Here is a 19,239-nt window from a genome sequence, read left to right on the forward strand (position 1 = left end):
GAATGGGCAAGACTCACTCATACAGGAGACTGACCTGTACACATGCTTATGGGACAGTCATGTGAGGCCCAGCTGCGTGTACGTGACTGTTCACATGTATGCTGGCTGTGCGTGTGCCTGTGTACACCTGTGCACGAGACTCGCTCCAGGGTGCCTGTAAGAATCAGTGACGGGTGTGACTCCCTGCACCATAGACATGTACGAGGGTTTTATCCGTGTTAATTGTGAGTGGTGGTCAATGACACAATGTCTGTATGGACACCAGTGACAAGTGGTGTCCCTCAGGGAACAGTACTGGGACCAGCACTGTTTAACATCATCATCACAGACACAGGCAGTGGGATCGAGGGCATCCTCAGCAAGTTTGTGGGTGACACCAAGCTGAGTGGTGCAGCTGGCACACCTGAGGGGTGGGATGCCATCCAGAGGGACCTGGACAAGCTGAGAAGTGGGGCCATGTGAACCTCATGAGGTTCAACGAGGCCCAGTGCAAGGTCCTGCACCTGGGTCAGGGCAACCCTGTTGTCAGTCCAGGCTGGGGATGGAGGGATGGAGAGCAGCCTGTGGAAAAGGACTTGGGGGTGCTGGTGGATGAAAGATTGGAGATGAGCCAGCAATGTGCACTTGCAGCCCAGAGGCCAATTGTATCTTGGGCTGCATCAAAAGGAGTGTGGGCAGCAGGTCCCCTCTCTAGTGAGACCCCACCTGGAGTATTGTGTTCAGTTCTGGAGCCCTCAGCACAGGACACACATGGACCTGCTGGAGAGGGGCCAGAGGAGGCCACCAAAATGATCAGAGGGCTGGAAAACCTTTACTGTAGTACAGGCTGAGAGAGGGGGTTGTTCAGCCTGGAGAAGAGAAGGCTCTGAGGAGACTTTATTGCAGCCTTTCTGTATTTACTATTAATTATTATTAATAAGAGGGTCTGTGTGAAAGATGGGGACAGACTTTGGAGCAGGGTCTGTTGCGATAGGACAAGGAGTGATGGTTTTAAACTAAAGGAGGGAGATTCAGGCTGGATATGAGGAAGAAATTGTTGGCCCTGAGGGTGGTGAGAGCCTGGCCCAGGTTGGCCAGAGAGGTGGTGGATGAACCATCCCTGGAGACATCCCAGGCCAGGCTGGACGGGGCTCTGAGCAACCTGAGCTGGTGAAGATGTCCCTGTCATGGCAGGGGGGCACTGGGGGAGCTGGGAAGGTCCCTTCCACCCAAACCATTCTATGGTTCTATGATTTGTACAACCTGCTGCATGGTATGGTACCCATCTGGCACAGGGAGGAGAGGGAGAGGCTCACTTCTGTGTGTGGAAGATTCTCACCAGTATGTGTGTGGGTGAGGCAAAAGGAGCTGGGTCTGCCTGACGAGTGCCCTGCAGCTGTATCCAAGCCAGCCACCCAGCATCCTTTTGTAGTCGGTGGAGAGAGGAAAGGAAGACAAAAACCTGCTGCTGGATTCAAACATCAGTGAGACGAGCGGTTCCTTCTCCCCACTGACTGACGGGAGCCAGATGTGCAGAGCAGACATGCCCATGTCTCTGATGCTCACTGTGCTGATCGCTCTGCAGGCACTGTGTGTCTGTGAGTGAGCAGGAAACCGTGTGTCTACTTCCAGTGTATTTGTGCGACCCTTAGATATGTGTAAGTGTGTGAGCACCAAGCTCAGCGTGCACGTGTTTGAGAACCTTGCTGGTCCACAAGAGAGGCTTGCTGCAGTATAGAGTTGCGTGACTGCCTCCAGAATACACACACACACACACGCACGCACACACACACGTGTAAGACTGCGCTTGTGTCTGTGTGTACAGACCATTGATTTCAATGTGCGTGTGACACATCCCACTGTGAATGTGGCACAGCGTGTGGCAAAACTCGAGATGTGTGGTTTGACTCAGCGCAGTGTGTGTATGTGTCAGCAGCAGTAGGCACACGCTGCATTTCTCTGCAGTTTGGTGAGCTCCTTCGCTCAGGGAAGTTTGAGACAGCGTGCATCTATAAAAGCCACAGTGTATTCATGCGTGCTATTCCAGAGAGCATGAGATCCATGTCAGTGTGCATTACAAATCTCCCTCCATACTCCAGCATGTCACTAACTCCACCGGGCTTATGATTCCTCTTGCATGAGTCAGTTTATGTGCATGAGTCGACTGCGTGTCCCATTCTGCTCCATCAGGGTGCCTGCATGCATGCTGCATGTTTGGGCATGCAGGTGTTCAGGTGACTGTATCCTGCACGTGATGCTCCTTGCCCATTTGTAACTCCCTCGACTTAAGTATGTACGTGACCTACTACGTGTGTGCAAGTCAGGTGTTGCACCTGTCTGTGACCCTCGTGTGCATGCAAAGCCACGTGTGTGTGCAGGTCACCTCAGGGAGCAGGTGCTGCTGCGGCCCCTGTGCTTCAAGGCACTTGCATCAACTTCTGTTCCAGTGGAATGGACACAGGTGCTTCTCTAGGTCGGTTCAAGTTTTGCACAATCTGTGGTGTTTTGCTGGGAGCTCAGCCCTTTTCACAGACCCCCTCTGTCCACTAACTCCTGTATGGCCTGCTCTGTTTCTGAGATTCAGATTCCTTTCTCTTCCATATATATGTATTTTATTTTTTTGAGGAAGAGCCTCCTATTTCTCCTTTTGATTTGCTCTTGCTTTGCAATCAGTAGTGAGGAGCAAGTTCAGAACAACTGCCGCCTTTTGTGCCCATAATGTACCATCACGTGTGCCTCCTGGCCTGGGGCTGCACGGGTTTTTTATGTATGTGGCACTTTATTAGAGTATTTTTCCGTCTCTCTTTTCCTGGAGTTTTATAAATTTGCAATACTTCTTTTCTTTTAAGTAAGCAATCAGGTAGCCTGGTTGTAGCCTTTCTCCTGAATGTTTCAGAAGGTGGCTTTCAGTGTAGCTGTTCTTGATTTAGACAGGCTAAGCAGCAACCTGAGCTGAGCTCTCCAGGGTTCTTTCTTAGGGCTCTTTGAACAACTTTTGGCCTACTTTCCACAGTTCTATTTTTGATTCTGTGAATTTGTGATGAATTGCTTAAAATCATTCCCCTTTGATAAGCATTTAAGCTGATAGTTATTGAACCATGATCCACTGTGCATTATTATCACACCAGCTGTGCCTTGCTTGGCAAAAAGCAACAGACACGATACCATGACACACACCCAGGTACATCTATCAGCAATATGCTCCAACAATGCCCTTTATAGACGGCAAGATCTGAAGCTTAACCAAAACCCCCATATTTTGCTTCAGCACATACAAATGCAGCTTTGCCTATGTTGGAACACAGATCCAAATAGTTTAGAGCTTTCATATATGGCACTGAATTTAGTTTAAATTTTACTTTTCTCATGTTTAATGTTGACAGAATATGTTTCTTTGGTTTATTCTCTGATATTTTTTCCTCTGCTATTTTTATACTTGAAACTTGTTCTGCTTGCTCTTTATCTCCCCTTGTGATATTTTTGCAAGCTTACGTCCTTCTTTGCATGAACTTTCTTGATGAGAAAGCCTCTAGTAGGGCTTTAGTCCTAGGCTTGTCCACTTCCTGAAGCAATTACAAACCTGAACTTTACAGCAGGCAAGTCCATATGTAAACACTTCATTCTTAATTTGCATTTTCTTTCTAAACCTGTTACTAACCTTCTCTTTGGCTTGTGCATGAATGTCCAGTCTGTAAACAGAAGATGCCTTTCAGTCACTGCAGGTACACGTCTCTTGAACAGGTCCCATAAGTTATCCACATTTCATTGTGCAGATAATTACATGGTTAATTTGTCTTGAGATATGTCTGGTCCTTCTCCTCGACTTGCAAAACAGCTTTACTCCTTGCACAGGGAGCAGCTCTTACCAAAGGCTTAGACCTATGTTTGCTTCTGTATCATGTATTGTCTTTATTGTGAAGGATGTTGAAATGTGACGTGTTTATGAGGAAAAATATTTCTAAGCACAGAAAGCTTCTTTATCTAGCATAGGATACCACAGCATCTAACATAGGATACCACAGCCAGGGTCACTAGATGGGAGATACAGAGGCCATCCCAGAAACACACAGATTTGCAGCTTCAAGGCTACCAGGCATTGAAATGAATTGTCAGCTGTCAGTCTCAGTCTTGTTTTCTATCGCCTGTTCCAGCCCAGCTGAAGCACCTTGGCTGGATGCAGGTGTTCCCTGGCCAGCGCTCAGCAGGTCTGACTGACTGATCAAAACAATCCCTCTGGCTGTAAGATCTATCAAAATTTATTTCCTGAGCCATCACAACTGTCATACTCTATCATCTGTTCTATGATGTTGTTCCTCTTAGGAACTAGAAACCAGTTCTAAAATTAGCATCACATGAACATATTGTGTGTTAAGGTGAGATGAATCTCACCTTGAAAGGACCTTTTTCTCCCTGTCTGCCACTAAAGAGTCTAGGGTGAAGACCTCAGTCTTAGACATCTACCTTTTAACAGTCCTTAGTGTCACTGAAATGCTCTCTGTGGATGAGAAAGAGCCAACTTCATGCATCAAGGCAGAGAGCGTGGGCTGTGGATACACAGTCACAGGTAATTTATTCCGTGATTTTACAGAATGTACCTGGAGCTTAAAATGACACCGCTGAAACAATCCCTGTACAGACGGGCGGAATCCATGGAGAGGGACCTAAGAACGTCTTGGGAGCAACAGAATACACTTCCAACAGCTGTAGAAGCAGCACGGTCAATGTTTTGTTTGCGTAAAGCAGTATCTGATAATCGGCCTAGCCCATGGAAACAAGCTAAATTACTCCTGATGTCTTCACTGAAAAGATGCTGCAGAGCTCAAAATGAGAAAGGGTTGGCATAGGTGCCTGGGATGGTTTTTTAGTCATGATGGACTTGCAATTCATATGAATAATTGATTGGCCATACCTGTTTGCAAGACACAGCAACACCAGACCTCCTGAGGACAAGAACCAGGAAAGAAAGAGACTAAAAAGAAACTACATGTAGCACTGGATCTTTAAATGACCCTCGAAGTCTAAATGACGAGCAGAAATTAGTTTTGTTGTTGGAAAGGAAATGTTCTGAGCCTGTACACAAAATACACTTCTAGTTGTTAAAATGCTTAAAGGTTATAGGTTTTGATGGAAGGGACAATTCTCAGTGCTTTGAATAGTCAAGACACAAGAACGGATACAGGAGCTCAGAGCAAAATTTCATCTAGTCTACAGTCTTCTTCCTGACAGCATCTCAAAGAGAATGCGCGGGGTGCAGTGGAGAGCAGTACCACACGGAGCAGTGCTCCTCTTGAGTGCTCTCCCATCAGCCACCAAACCGCCGTTCAGGGATTTCGTAAGCCAGATATTCTTGAGTATCACACTTGGAAATTCAGACGTCCAGGACCTCAAACATTCCAAGTAGAAGATTCAGAGTTATGAGTCATGTTCATATGACCAAATATGTGATTCAAACACAATTTAAAAAAATGCACTTAATGATACAGAATGTCTTTACCTTTGCTTTCTGCCTTTAGCAGTGTTTGTTAGGGCTCTGCTGACCTCAAAACTCCCTTTGTACAAAGTCAATCCTGAGAATAAGGACAGGCAGTGCTCTGCCTGGCTGTGGCCACTGTAAAACTTAGTGATGTTCCAGGGCAGGTTTAGTCATCCTTGTCGTAACAGTGCCCAGAGCTGTACCTACTATTTTAGAGTCAGACATAAACAAATGTAGTCTCTGTCTTTATATGGACAGTGATATGACACGAACAAACAGCTTGTGGTGATTCACCTGAGACTAAACTGGATTTGCCTGCCAGGATAATTCACCTGGTGAGACGACTGCTTCCCTTCACCTCCTTTCTTGGAAGCAGGCTGAGAATAACAAGCTGTTCCGATAACATCAGCCTACTTCCAGTCAACATATTTCCTACTGAGGGGCAGGGCAGGTCCCACCCTGTTACATGACGGGCACATATTTGGTCATATAAATGTGACTCATAACTCCAGAGTTAGGTGTCAACAGCAGGCAGTTGTCACAACCCCCTTGTTTGAAGTGGTGATGCTGTGCCTTCTCTCCAGCAGCTCAGTGTTCATTTCTCTCTCCCTGGGGCTCTGGAAAGTTTAAGTCACAACAACTCACTCCAAGCAGCTGGCTACAGAATGTCAGGAGAGAGTTTTCCTCCGTCCATCCAGCTGCTGTTCCTCTCGGTGCAAACTAAACTGCACAGCGTATCCAGGGCATGTCACAGTGGCCAGTATGCTCACAAAGAAGAGGATCGGCCTGACTCTAGACCACCTCAGTGATTCCTAAGCATCTGTATGCATTGCTATAGCCTTGTCATCCCTTCTTCCAGCTCTATAAACACTAGGTTATCTAATTTTATTTATTGAATGTTTAACTATTCCATGCTAAATGGAAAAACCATTGAAAGGAATAAAAGCATTATCTATAAATAATATATTTCAGTAGCAAGCAAGCTGTGGTCATTTAGGTCTTAACTTCTAAGTGTTACACAGCAAGATAAGACAAATAGTTCTGGATCAGACCACAGGTCTGTCTGGCTTATTATCCTGTTTCCAGCAATATATGATAGCAGAAGGCTTGGGAAAAGAGCGGGTGCACAAAGCTATTTCTGCAGAACATCCTCTTGATTTCCAGCAGATGATGGCTCAGGTCTTCCCCAGCAGGCAGAATCTTGTATTTAATAGCTCATTTCGTTATTTAGGGCAGTTATTTTTTGAGCCCACACAAGCTTTTGGCATCCATAAAATTCTGTAGCAAAGGTTTCCAGTGCAGGCACTATATTTTGGAACCTGTCTCTTGCCTGTTTCATCTGAGGCATTTCTGGCCCACAGTCATAGGCACAAGCTGCCCACAGTGACCTTCATACTGTTATAGTTGCACTGATGTCCAAACATGAACCACTGATCTGAAAGTTACCTGCATGTGGAGACGTGGGCATGAACCTACATGAAACAGTTACATTAAGGCTCTTAAGGCACAGGATCATATAGAGAGGCACTGGGAAAGCAGAAAAACATCCCAAGAGGACTCTGATGAAAGCATCTAAACCTTCCTTCAAACCTCCTTCTCTCTGGCTTAGCATCAGTCTTCATGCTATGATGGGGATTTGCCAGATCATCTACAACAGTTTGCTGGGTCCCAGAACATCTGATCTTTTCTTTTGATCCCATGAAGAACTGGGATTCTGGCCAGCTAAGAAGAGCAGTCCAGCTAGGCAGCCCTCCAGCCAACCTCCCTCTGGATGTGCTGCTTTGGACGTTGATATTCCACTGACACTAAGCTTCCCTCTTCAGCATGAATTGTTCATTACTTGAATTCCAGCCGGGATTTCTTATGTCATGAAAGAGCAGAGATTCTGCCTGAACACACTGAGCAGGACTGACTGCTTTCTGTGGATAAAGTTGTTGGTCTGTGTATATGTGTGTGCCTGTATCTGCAGGACATAGATGTCTCAGTGTTTTCCTCTCAATGGCGTCTCTGTTCTGCAACCATCTGTGTATAAAGCTGCTATTCTCTCATGAACAATGACTCATACAGGAAAGTCTCTAAGAATTAGGCAAGAACTAAGTTTATCCTGAGTACTATTGAAGATGAGGATTCGATCCTATAAACTCTTGGAAACTCAGCATTAGTTTTCCCTTGACAGCTTTAACCTTTAAAACCTGCTGTTTCTGACACACATCTACACACAGCGGGTTGGCAGTGAACTGTCCCTGCAGACGGGCACCACGAGTCCACCGCGTGCTCTGACAGGGACCCAGCACAGCGCCGCTCGCTGAGGACAACCTCTTCCTCACCCCGGCTTCCAGCGAGGATCCACCTGGTGGCTCTTCCACCTCCCACATTCTACTCAGCCCCCACATATGACTCTCTCCAGCTCTTTCCCTTATATTTCCAGGCTACTCTGCATCTCTGCCAACTGCTGTGGGTGGCTGGGAAAGAGTAGGGTCACTGTTCCCCGCACCCTGCAAGCCACACCTGCACCTGGAGCTGCCCAAAAGACTGTGAAGTTTGGCCGTAGGGACTATCTGGGGCAGCAATCCATATTGGTATCAAAAAATCATGATGATCTTCATGTATCTAGCAAGGTTTGGGTGCTTGGGAAATAGCTGGAAGGAAGGAAATATCCAGAAGATTTTATCAGAAATTCTCCTGTAGCCAAAATGAGTGTAGAAAGAAGAGTTTCTGAAAAACAAGTGAGCACCTCTGGCTAACAGGGAAGGTTCTTCTTTGTGGCACTTTGTCCAACGCTGTGGAATGAAAAGTTTACGGGGTTCTCCTGTTCTTCGCTGCCCCAGTCTCTGGGGATGCAGATTAAGATGATCAAGAAAGTTTAAAACAAATTGTGACATATCCTACTAATGTAAGACAACTCCAGATATATAGACCATACCCATAAAACATGCACATAATAAACAAAGAAATAATTTATTTAGAAATGTTAAAATTTCTTTAAGATGTTAAGCAATAAGCAAGAGAGGCACTAATACTTGAAAGGAAGCATGCTCACGTGAGAGTGAAGCTGAGTGGCTGAAGATGGGCAGGATGTTAAAATCAATAGATAAAATCAGAATCACAGAATGGTTGAGGTTGGAAAGGAATCCTGGAGGCGACCTGGTCCAAATTCTCTGCACAAGCAGGACTACCACAGGCAGGTTGTCCAGGACCATGTCCAGCCAGCTTTCGAGTATCTCCAAGGACAGAGTTTACAAAATTATGCTGTAAAAATATTATGGGAAAAAGAAGGTGGCCCATTATGCCTGGAATTATCACTTTGAGGACTCACAGGCTGAAGGAGGTGATTTGGTAGCTCAATTGGAGGGTGTCTGGTGCCTCATTCCCACACCTTCCTTTCCCAACCAGCACCCTCCCTGCGAGCGGCACGGTCCTGACCTTCCTGTGGCCGGTACCAGCTCTGTGTCCTTCAGCCTTTTCAGTGAATTGATCATCTTCACACAGCAGAATGCACCTTTCTTCCTGCTGGCTTAGTGAGTTCAACTGAATCAGTGAGAAGTATTTTGGAAGGCATATCGGAGGTCTTCAGCCCAATCTCACAGCAGAGCCAAGTTCAAAGCTAGATGAAGTTGCTCAGGGCCTTGTCCACCTGTATCCTGGGAATACCAGAGGATGGACATTCCACAACCAGCCTGTCCCAGGGCTGCAGCACTCCCATGGTAAATAATGCCTTCCTTTTGTTGAAAAATAATTTCCCTGGTTTGCAACTTGAGATCATTGCCTCTTGTCCTTTCACAGTGCAATTGCAGGAAAAGCTTGGATGCATCTTAATTTGCAACCCCCTTTCCAGCAGCGTTAGTCTGCAACCAGACCCCCCGCTTGCCTTCTGTCCTCCAGGTCAAACAAACCCCCTTCCCTCCGCAGCTCCTCACGCGGCTCGTGCTCCGACTGACCCGTACCGGGGGCTTTTGTTGGATCCTCTCCAGTTTGCTGATGTCTCGTCTATGTGGCGAGGGTCCGTTGCCAAAACTGAACACAGTATTTATGGGAGATGCTGTCTCGCCACTGCCAGGCAGAGGGGAATAACCACATCCCTCCACCTGCTGGCTACTCACCAGCTCCTTCCTACCCCAGACTGATGAGTTATCACTGATAACACTGCTGACACAGATCCAGCTTGTTTTCCACCATAATCCCAAGGCCTTTTCTGCAGGGCTGTACCCCAGAGTCAATTCCCAATCTATGCTGATGCATGCAGTTGTTTTGGCCCAGGTTGAACATATCAAGAGGATTTCTTATTTCGTAGAATTAGAACAAATGTATAAGGTGAATCATGTGATTTAAAAAGGGTCAAACCCTGAGTTCTCTTGTGCTTAGGCTATCTCCTAATACAAATATGGACCAATAGTGGCACAGGGGGTCCCAGTTTCATACCTGAGAAATCTCATTTTTCTACAAAACATTTTTAGAGCTGTACAAGGTCTGATGTCGATCACAGACATAAGCAAAAGGGCTGTAATTCTCTGCACAATTTACCCTTTTCCTAGCAAAATCCTGCAGGATTGAAAGAGAATCTTGCAGGCCACTGGAATGAATCCCACATCCATCCGTGCGCCCAGGACCTCAAAGGAGCAGCAGGCACCGTGCCTAGCGGGGATGAGCTCTGTGTGTGCATGGGGTGTTTTTAAATCAGCGTTTCAGTCCTCATCTGACTTCACAGATAGGCAAACTAGTAAGCGTTATTCTCAGTGTACACTGAGATATGATACAGCTCCAGCTTTCTTAATAAGCTTATTTATTACTGTTCTGAAATAAGGAGTCTGTCCTTTTTTATTTCCTAAGTAAATCTCATGCTACTTCTGGTTCCAGTAAATGAAAAATTGTACAATTCTTGTTCTTGAATAAATTTAAAAAGTTTATTTTGAAAGCCTAGCATTTGCCCTATTTCAATTTCCTTCCTTTTTTCTGGGCTTTTTTGGGGGGTGACATTTTTTTTGTCCCCTCAGTGCCTCTCTTATTTTCCAGAAACCACCTGATTCTCTTCAGAACGCTAACACACACACACACCTGCACATCTTCCACATTTAGTGGCAATAACTAAGCAGAGAGATACATGAACACAAAAATCTGTGTCCTGGGAATAGTTTAGAACTGCCCAGTGGACCCTGGACCTGCTCAGCACAGATGTGCGTTCAAGTTCTTGCCGGTCTCTGGAGGCCCAAAGCATCTCTCCTGTCTGCTCAGTCTCTCTGTGGAGTTACTGAACACCGAGTTGTTGTTGTTAGAGTTGTTCGTTTGTTTGTTTTGGGGGTGTTTTGTTTTCATCAGTCTAAGAGCAATTCCAGCCTTTAACCTGGACATTGTTCAAACCATCAGCTTGGGCAGAGCACTCTGCCCTGCGCAGAGGTGGCAAGTATCACAGATTTGGACCGAGTCTTTAGCTGTCACCTCTGTCACTTCTGCCTAGAGCTGTCTTGAGTGAGCATGGTGACATGTTCTGTGGCCACCAAAGTAAGCCAGTGATGAAATGTATGGCCTAAACACCTAACAGGCCGCTTCACTGAAATACTGCTGTGGAGACAGGTGATCACACAAAGGGATCATTCCTACTGCTGGCCAGCACGCCAAGAACAAGCCAGTGCTGGCTCCTGGGTAATGCACACGCACCTGGTCATTCCATTATCTCTCCCTTCGTGGTATACTGGGACAAGCAGAGGACTCCGAGAGCTTTATAGATCTAATGACAACTACAAAGCACATCTAGAAGCTTCTGGGAGTGTAAAGAAATTTCCATACAAAGGCTTTTCTTTTAGCTTTATAGATATGTTTGCAGCCATAACCATATTAAAGAAAAAATAACCTTAAAAACCACTCCTGCAGAACAAACCTGCCATGCAGTAGTTTCTCATTCTTTCCATTTTTCTTTCTTTACGCACAAATAAAAGTACTGAGAACAGGTTTGTACTTAACAAAAGGATCAGCCCTGCTAATCTACTGGTTTGTGTGCTAGCATTGTGCTTATCACAGCACTGTTTGCTGGCTGGGGCAGACGTGGTCCTAATGTGCACAGCTGTGCAACGAAAACCAGAGCATGTCATGTGAGAACGTGGGCAGGATCTGCCAGTTTGGGAGGGCTGGACACGGTGACAGTTCAAATCACAGACTTGCTGTGTTTGTGACTGGGCTGTCCACATCCATCTCTGACAACAGAGATGTCACGCTAAAGGATGTGCAAGCTAGAGCCAATGATGTCAGGTAGTCATGGAGCAGGTGAAAAGGAACAAGAAGGCGATTTTCATCAGCTTGACAGGCAGTGATGGTAGATCACCGTCTGATGGGGCATTAGCAGGGACAACATCAGTGAGATACGACTGGCACAAGGGACTCCGAGTGTGAATGGGAGGATGACTGGTGAGGTGGCACGTGGGTTACAGCCAGCCCTGGTGACAGGGTGTGAAACACACAGAATCACAGAAGCACAGGATGTCAGGGGTTGGAAGGGACCTGGAAAGCTCATCCAGTGCAATCCCCTATGGAGCAGGAACACCCAGATGAGGTTACACAGGAAGGTGTCCAGGCGGGTTGGAATGTCTGCACAGAAGGAGACTCCACAACCCCCCTGGGCAGCCTGGGCCAGGCTCTGCCACCCTCACCGGGAAGAAGTTTCTTCTCATTTAAGTGGAACCTCCTGTGTTCCAGTTTGAACCCATTGCCCCTTGTCCTATCACTGGTTGTCACTGAGAAGAGCCTGGCTCCATCCTCCTGACACTCCCCCTTTCCATATTGATCCCCATGAATGAGTCACCCCTCAGTCTCCTCTTGTCCAGCTCCAGAGCCCCAGCTCCCTCAGCCTTTCCTCACACGGGAGATGCTCCACTCCCTGCAGCATCTTGGTGGCTGCGCTGGACTCTCTCCAGCAGTTCCCTGTCCTGCTGGAACTGAGGGGCCACAGCTGGACACAATATTCCAGGTGTGGTCTCCCCAGGGCAGAGCAGAGTGGCAGGAGAACCTCTCTGACCTACTGACCACCCCCTTCTAACCCACCCCAGGTACCATTGGCTTCCTGGCCACAAGGGCCCAGTGCTGGCTCATGGTCACCCTGCTGTCCCCAGGACCCCCAGGTCCCTTTCCCCTACACTGCTCTCTAACAGGTCATTCCCCAACTTATACTGGAACTTGGGGTTGTTCCTGCCCAGATGCAAGACTCTACACTTGCCTTTGTTAAACCCAAATGGAACATGATGTAAGAGAACAACAGATGCAGATGAATCGAAGAGAAAAGAATGGCATGGAAGGAAGGAGTATCAAGAGGATGTGAAGAGCAGGTCAGCGAGTGCTGAACGGGAGGAAGCGGGAACCTGACCGGGAGGACCTGCTGGTGAGCGGGGACGATGCTTGAGCCCGGCAGCAAAAAAGAGACCCAGGAAAATGGCCAGAGCCGCTGTCCTGCTTGGACACGACAGCCTGGCTGATCACGAGCCGATGGCAACGACTGGCTCCTACAGACAGCAAACGTTGGACATCTAAGATGAAAAGTCTGAAGCTCTTAATGTGCTCCTGAACATTTTTGTTTTGCAGAAACTCTTTGTTTTTTCACACAGCCGATGCCAAGGGGCTCACTGACAACCCGTGCAGACACGGAACCGGAGCCCGCGCTCCCCCCGCACACCTGGGCTCGAACCAGCGGCCTCGGGGCGGTGCTGGGCCCAGAGCCCGAGCCCGAAGTCCCGGACGGGAGCAGCCTGGAGCTGGCGGAGACAGGCAGAGGGCTCGGCCCTGGCCCCGCTCCGGGAAGCGGCTGTTGGCCCGGGCCGGGCGGCCCCGAACACCCGAACCCCCGGCCCGGCTCAGCCCCCAGCGGGGCCGCCCCGGCGCTGGGGACACCCCGGCCCCGCCTCCGCCAGCGCCGCTGCGTCGCGGCAGCGCCCCCTGCCGGCGGGCCTAGAAACAGGCCCGGCTCCCGCGGCCTGGTGGCGGTCCTGTCCCCAGCGCCCTCTGCGGCCCCGCAGGCGGGGAGTTCGGGGCGGCGGGGGTTGGGCGAGCCGAGGCGGCGGGAGCAGGACCATGCGGTCCGGCCCGCGGGGCTCGGCGGTTCGCCCGCGCACACACCCTGCACGGAGCACACCCAGCCCGGCCTCCCTGCCCCGCTGCACGGAGCAGCTTCCACTCCCGCGCCGCGGGGAGCGGTGCCGGCCCTGTCCTGCACACTCGCACACACATGTTGGCACACGCTCCCCGGCCCCCTCTGCCGCGGGCTGCACCGGCAGAAGAACAGAGCAGTTCAAGTCGCAGGTATCGCTACAGCCTCACGGAGGTATCTTTTCTATATTTTTCTTATGTATTGTTAGCGTCTCTCAAGCATGAACGTTTAAACCATGAATGTTTAACACCTGAGGAGTGTGTTCCCGTTGCCCTGGGAACACTTTTCCCTGCATGGGACATCACCTGGAGTTTGGAAGTTGCTGCCGTACCTGCTGCATCCGTTCACAGGTGCTCACTGCCGATCTCACAACAAATTGATAGTCCTTACAGCCACCAGAGCATCACCCGAGTTTATTTTTATTTTTCACAGCTTCTACTCAGGGTTGGCTAAATAGGACCAGGTCAAAGATTAGTTACATGCACACCTAGTTACTTGAAGGAAGTAATTATTATCTCTGTTAGATGCACTGATGTCTCTATTGTAGGGGAGCCTGCCGCAGTTCTGGTCAGGGACACCTCATTCCTCAGATTTCTAAATAATATAAATATTAAAAAAAGAAAGATATTGTAGAGGTTATTGGAACAACAGAATTATTTGTGGGGTTGCTTCAGGTCTGTGGCTATTGCAGATGTTCTGCCATATTCCTGGCAAAGAACCAGTATCTCCCCATTCTGCTGAAAGACCTGGATTCTTAGAGTTGATCACATCAGGTCTGTCTCTTGGGAGGCACCTCAAGGCCTTTCAAAAGCCACTGGTTTTGAATAAGTGCCAATTTCTGGGCTTCCTTTATGAGGACACCCCTGTGCAAGAGTGGGAGCAACACAGCTGTGGCTGCCAGGTGTTTGGGCAAGGATTTTTGTGACACTTGCTGCATAGGAATGGTCCTTCTCTGCAGCCCTCCAACTCACCTGTCCTCCAATATCACGGCTTTTGGCTCGCAACTTGTTAACCTGACATTCAGCAATATCAGCTCGTTCCTCAGCTTCTTCCAGCTCATGCTGGGTCTTGCGGCATCGTGAGAGATTAGTGTTTGCCTGTTCTTCCTGAAAGTCATGCAGTGCCATCAGTGACATGGACACAAACTCATGTTGCCCCCTTACTGTTAGCCAAACACCCCATGGCTGCACCACAGTAACATCACTCCCTGCATTGCCAGCACTCTCTGCATTTCTATCTAGTATTGTCAGCAACAGGAGCACTCAGCAGGGGACAGAACAATTAGTCCTGATGAGTTCCAGCTGGGAAAATTAGCTAGTGTGGCTCCAGAAATGCGACAACTCCAAGATAATTACAGCTGTGCCCGCTCTGTTGCGAGCCAGAAGTCTTTATTACATAAGGACTATTTGAAGGCAGTGGCCATTGCTATGCTATCAAAGTGAGTATTCAATTGTTTTAATTAACTTGGGAGCCTAGACCTTTTAGAAAAGTCCACCCAGGGCCCACAGTGGTTTAAAGAGTCCTGCACTTACAGCTTCTTCTGCCTGTTTCTTGTATGCTTTCACTTTGAGCTGCAGCTTGTCTACCAGGTCCTGGAGTCGGAGAATATTTTTCTTATCCTCTTCAGACTGTGGGAATTGAAAATCAAGTCAGCTTTAGAAGATGGACTGAGGTGATGCACATAAGAGGGCAGAGGATTTGAAATACCTGGTAAGTGAGCTCCTTCAGCCTTCGTTCATACTTGCGAACACCTTTCAATGACTCTATTCCTCGTTTCTGCTCAGCATCAAGTTCGTTTTCTAACTCGTTAATCTGAAACACAGTATCATGGTGAAGACAGCAAGAGGGGCAGCTTCCTGAAGCTGCTTCTTGGGGCCAGACTAGCTAAAAACTGCTCACCATGCTAGTTGTGACATAGTGGGTGAATCTGTAGTTATTTATAGAAGGAACTTAGCTGTGCATACCCAGCACATTTATAATCAGAATTAGGCTTAAACCTGTCAGAGAAGAGGAAAGTAAAACAGGGGAGGGAGGGTTCTATCAATGTTCACCAGGTAAATGGGGAAAATCTGTTTCATTTATTATCTTCAAGCCCAGCTCATCCTCCTGAATAGCCCCTAACAGCCTCCCATAGCTCCATGCCTCTTCTGTAGTTTCTATAAGTCAAACCTGGACACCGATGTTTTTAGTACTATGTGGATATTCCCTTCCAAAGGCAAGAGCCGCTAATTCCCTGTATTTTGAAACAGGAGTATTTGAAGAGTGCAATAAGTGGGTCAGACAATGGTCCATCCAGCCCAATGCTCTGTCTCTGGGAGGGGCAGCAGCACATAGTATTTAGGGACAGCTTGGACACCTGGCCCCTATCTACTCTCCTCACACTTGTCCAGCTTCCACAGTCATTAGATTAGAGGTGTAAGGTGGCATTTCTGTGCCTGTTCCCTTAGTATGTCTATAAACCTGCTGATTTCTAATCACTTGTTGAACCTTCTACCAGCTGCCTGTGCAGCCTCCCATGGCAGCAGGTCCCAGAATCTCAGTAAAGTGCTTACTTTTATTTTAAACTGATCTCCAGGTGAAGGTGTCCTGATCTGCATCTTGTGTTCTTCTCATATTGTGCATTTTGATGAATAACCATTCAGAACACATCATTGCTGTCATGTTTTGGTACCTACCCCCCTCAGCCACCTTCTCTCCAAACAGAAGAGTCCCAGCCTTGTTTGTCCCTCCTCATAAGGTTCCACCCACTCAGCTGCCATTTGCTGGACCCATCTCTGTCAGGTCCTTCTTGACTTGCAGAGACCAGAAGTGCATGTGGTACATTTAATATAGTTGCAAGCAATGCTCTCTGTCTTGTTCTTAGTGCCTTTCCTAATGAAGCCCAAATTTTTTTCTCTTCTGAGTTTTTCCTTCTACTGCACATTGAACAAGCGGTTTCTGGGGCCTGTCGTGGATGAGACTGAGATCTCCTGGCTGAGCTAGTTCCAAGTTCATCTCCAAGTAAGTATGTTTAAAATTATTTTTCCCTAGATAAGTTACTATGTATGTCTACCATGATGTTCGTCTGCCACCATTTTTGCTCACTCAGTTTTTATGAGGTCATTCTCGAGCTCCTCACCCACAGTGCAACATTTGACTACTCGGTGTAACTCTCATCAAACCTGCTGGAGATACCTGAGGTTGTCCCTGTTGTAACCTTCCCAAGAGGCTCCAGCAACCCAGGGCCCAATCAGGAATTTGACAGCCTTAGCCTACCCTCGTCTTCACCATACCCTGGCCTCCAGTTTCTGAAGTTGCTTCTTTCCGCCCTTCAGTGCCAGCTGCTCAGCCTCGTCCAGACGGTGCTGCAGGTCCTTCACCGTCTGGTCCAGGTTCCTCTTCATCCTCTCCAGGTGGGCGCTGGTGTCCTGCTCCTTCTTCAGCTCTTCTGCCATCATGGCTGCCTGGTTGCAGTGCACAGGTATGTTATAGATGTGCTTCCCTGTCCCTGGCAGGTCTGCACTGTCCCTGGTAGCAACATCAGCCTCACTCAGACAGTGCCCGTGGCTGTGCTCAGGGTCTGTCATATAAAGAGGATCGCTGTTTCTCAGTATCTGCACCTCTAAAACTACTCTTCCTTGCAGAACAAGCAGGGCTGATGACAAGAAAAAAAATAATTAAGGCATGCAAATGACTCAATACCAAAGTTTCATTTTCAAGAGTCAGTGGAATTTTAGGGTCATCTGGGATTATTACCAGCTAGTACTCTGCGTCTCTGGCGTCCCAAAAGATTTTGGATATCTGACCATTTTGTGCCTAAATTTGCCAAAGAGTCAGACTCCTAAGGAGTTTTTGACGATGAAATGACCCTGAGTATCTCGAACTGCAATGAAAAGCTTGTGCCTGCTGAGGTCTTTGGAAGCTGGGATGGATAGCTGTCAGCGGTGTGACAGGCCAGAGGGGGACCAGTCACCCTGCCACTGTCACACAGCCAGGACTAGACACAGCACTGCAGGGCCAGGCACACCGTGACTTCGTGCAATGCCATTTCCATTTCCTTTTTCATATACCTTTCCTGTATAGTCCTAAGACTTGTTTCTTCCGATGCTGTGGAACTGTAGCCTTGTTTAAATAAGACATTTCCATTCTCTGTTTTTATTTCTTACATGTGTAGCATTTGTATAGAAACATGCGTGATTTTAGTCTTAATTTCTGCTTTTCTGTGCTGTATCCAAACAGGGCTTGGTTCAGACTACTTTTTTCCTATTACAATTTTGCCACCCCCTGGTCTATCCTGTCTGTTACATTTATCCTGGAAGCAAAAGTGAATGTGGATATGGGGAAGGGCAGACAGGACACTTCTCCAATACAGACTGCTAGCAGAACATGAGCAGAGGGCTAGACTGACAGGGTCTTCTATAGCAAGCAATAGGCAGAGACTGTGTGAGGCCCATGTGGGAGGGATTGTCACCAGTGTTTTCTGTCCCTGCATTGAATAATTGCCTTTCTAAAGTGACTGCAGGAGTATAGAACACAAGACAGGCAAGCAAGAGGACTCACATCTGTGATTGCTTTCTTTGCTTTCTCCTCTGCATTTCTGGCTTCCTGAATGCTGTCTTCGACTTCATTCTGTAAATGGCTGATGTCCACTTCCAGTCTCTTTTTGGTGTTGAGGAGGCTTGTGTTCTGTTGGGACAGCCCAAAGACAGGCCATTCCCACCCCATTCCATGCCACTCCCACATGTCTGTTGTAAAGGACACACCAAATACCTGTGAATGGAGAAGTTGCACTCGCTCGCTGGCATCCGTCAGCTCCTGCTCGGAAACCTTCCGGGCTCGCTCTGTCTGCTCCATAGCAGCTCGCATCTCCTCCATTTCTGTTGTCATCAGGTTGTTCCTACGCTCTACCATAGCAAGCTGCTCCTTCAGGTCTTCATTCTCTCTCAAAGCATCATCCAAATGAAGCTGGGAATCCTTTGAAGGTGAAAGCATCGTGAGACTCAGAGGCAAGCAGATTGAGCAACAAAGACCTGTAGGACAGTAGCCCTTGTGGTCCCTACCTTGAGTTGTCCTTGCACGGCTTTGAGGTGCTTCTGTGTCTCTGCTACCTGACGGTTGGCATGGCTCAGCTGTATTTCCATGTCATTCAGATCTCCCTCCATCTTCTTTTTCAGCCTCAAAGCATCATTTCTGCTTCTGATCTCAGCATCCAGCGTGGTCTGCATAGACTCTAATACCCTCTGATGGTTCCTCTTCAGCTGTTGAATTTCCTCATCTTTCTCTGCAGTCCTTCTATCAACGTCTGACTTCAGCTGGTTCAGCTCCAGCTGAACACGTAGGATTTTTCCCTCTTCATATTCTAAAGAGCCCTGCCAGGGTTGAAATAATTTCTCTCTGTAGTGTCTGTTACTGGGAAATGCCCATGCAGAATTTTGGCTCTTTGCAGCCAGTAATGCCGATATATTTGCCTTTAGAAAAAGCCTAGCTGTGAAAAAGCTGACTGCTATTCCTATACTCAAGAGTCATTACACCTCAGCTGGATATTAATCAGGAAATTAGGAATAGGACTCATTAGGAAAATGCCTCCAGTGCCACAAGGTCTGGGCACTGAGGGCTGCAGTGACACTGCAGAGCTAACAAAACATTTGGAAACATAAAATATGACAGCCAAGCCTCATGCTCA

At 47.7% G+C, this 19,239-nt stretch overlaps 1 protein-coding gene and 1 long non-coding RNA gene across 3 annotated transcripts in view; one reads left to right on the forward strand and one right to left on the reverse strand.

Annotated features, from left to right (window-relative positions):
• The first annotated feature begins 13,387 nt into the window (after positions 1-13,387).
• The window catches only part of LOC110356623 (uncharacterized), a 132,780-nt gene continuing 126,928 nt past the window's right edge, over positions 13,388-19,239 (forward strand). For both annotated transcript variants that reach the window (XR_010466980.1, XR_010466981.1), the window contains exons 1-4: positions 13,388-13,751; positions 15,205-15,287; positions 16,481-16,577; positions 16,892-17,037. This is a non-coding gene — a long non-coding RNA (uncharacterized LOC110356623). The remainder of the gene's footprint in view (positions 13,752-15,204; positions 15,288-16,480; positions 16,578-16,891; positions 17,038-19,239) is intronic.
• The window catches only part of LOC102085069 (myosin-1B), a 36,152-nt gene continuing 30,909 nt past the window's right edge, over positions 13,997-19,239 (reverse strand). Inside the window, exons 33-40 of the mRNA XM_021283556.2 lie at positions 18,617-18,925; positions 18,327-18,530; positions 18,117-18,242; positions 16,850-17,020; positions 15,285-15,389; positions 15,110-15,205; positions 14,549-14,683; positions 13,997-14,171 (exon numbers count right to left, since the gene is read on the reverse strand). Of these exons, the coding sequence (XP_021139231.2) occupies positions 14,157-14,171; positions 14,549-14,683; positions 15,110-15,205; positions 15,285-15,389; positions 16,850-17,020; positions 18,117-18,242; positions 18,327-18,530; positions 18,617-18,925 (1,161 nt within the window). The 3' untranslated portion in view covers positions 13,997-14,156. The remainder of the gene's footprint in view (positions 14,172-14,548; positions 14,684-15,109; positions 15,206-15,284; positions 15,390-16,849; positions 17,021-18,116; positions 18,243-18,326; positions 18,531-18,616; positions 18,926-19,239) is intronic.

This window comes from Columba livia, chromosome 18 (genome assembly GCF_036013475.1).
Source record: "Columba livia isolate bColLiv1 breed racing homer chromosome 18, bColLiv1.pat.W.v2, whole genome shotgun sequence".
NCBI lineage: Eukaryota > Metazoa > Chordata > Aves > Columbiformes > Columbidae > Columba > Columba livia.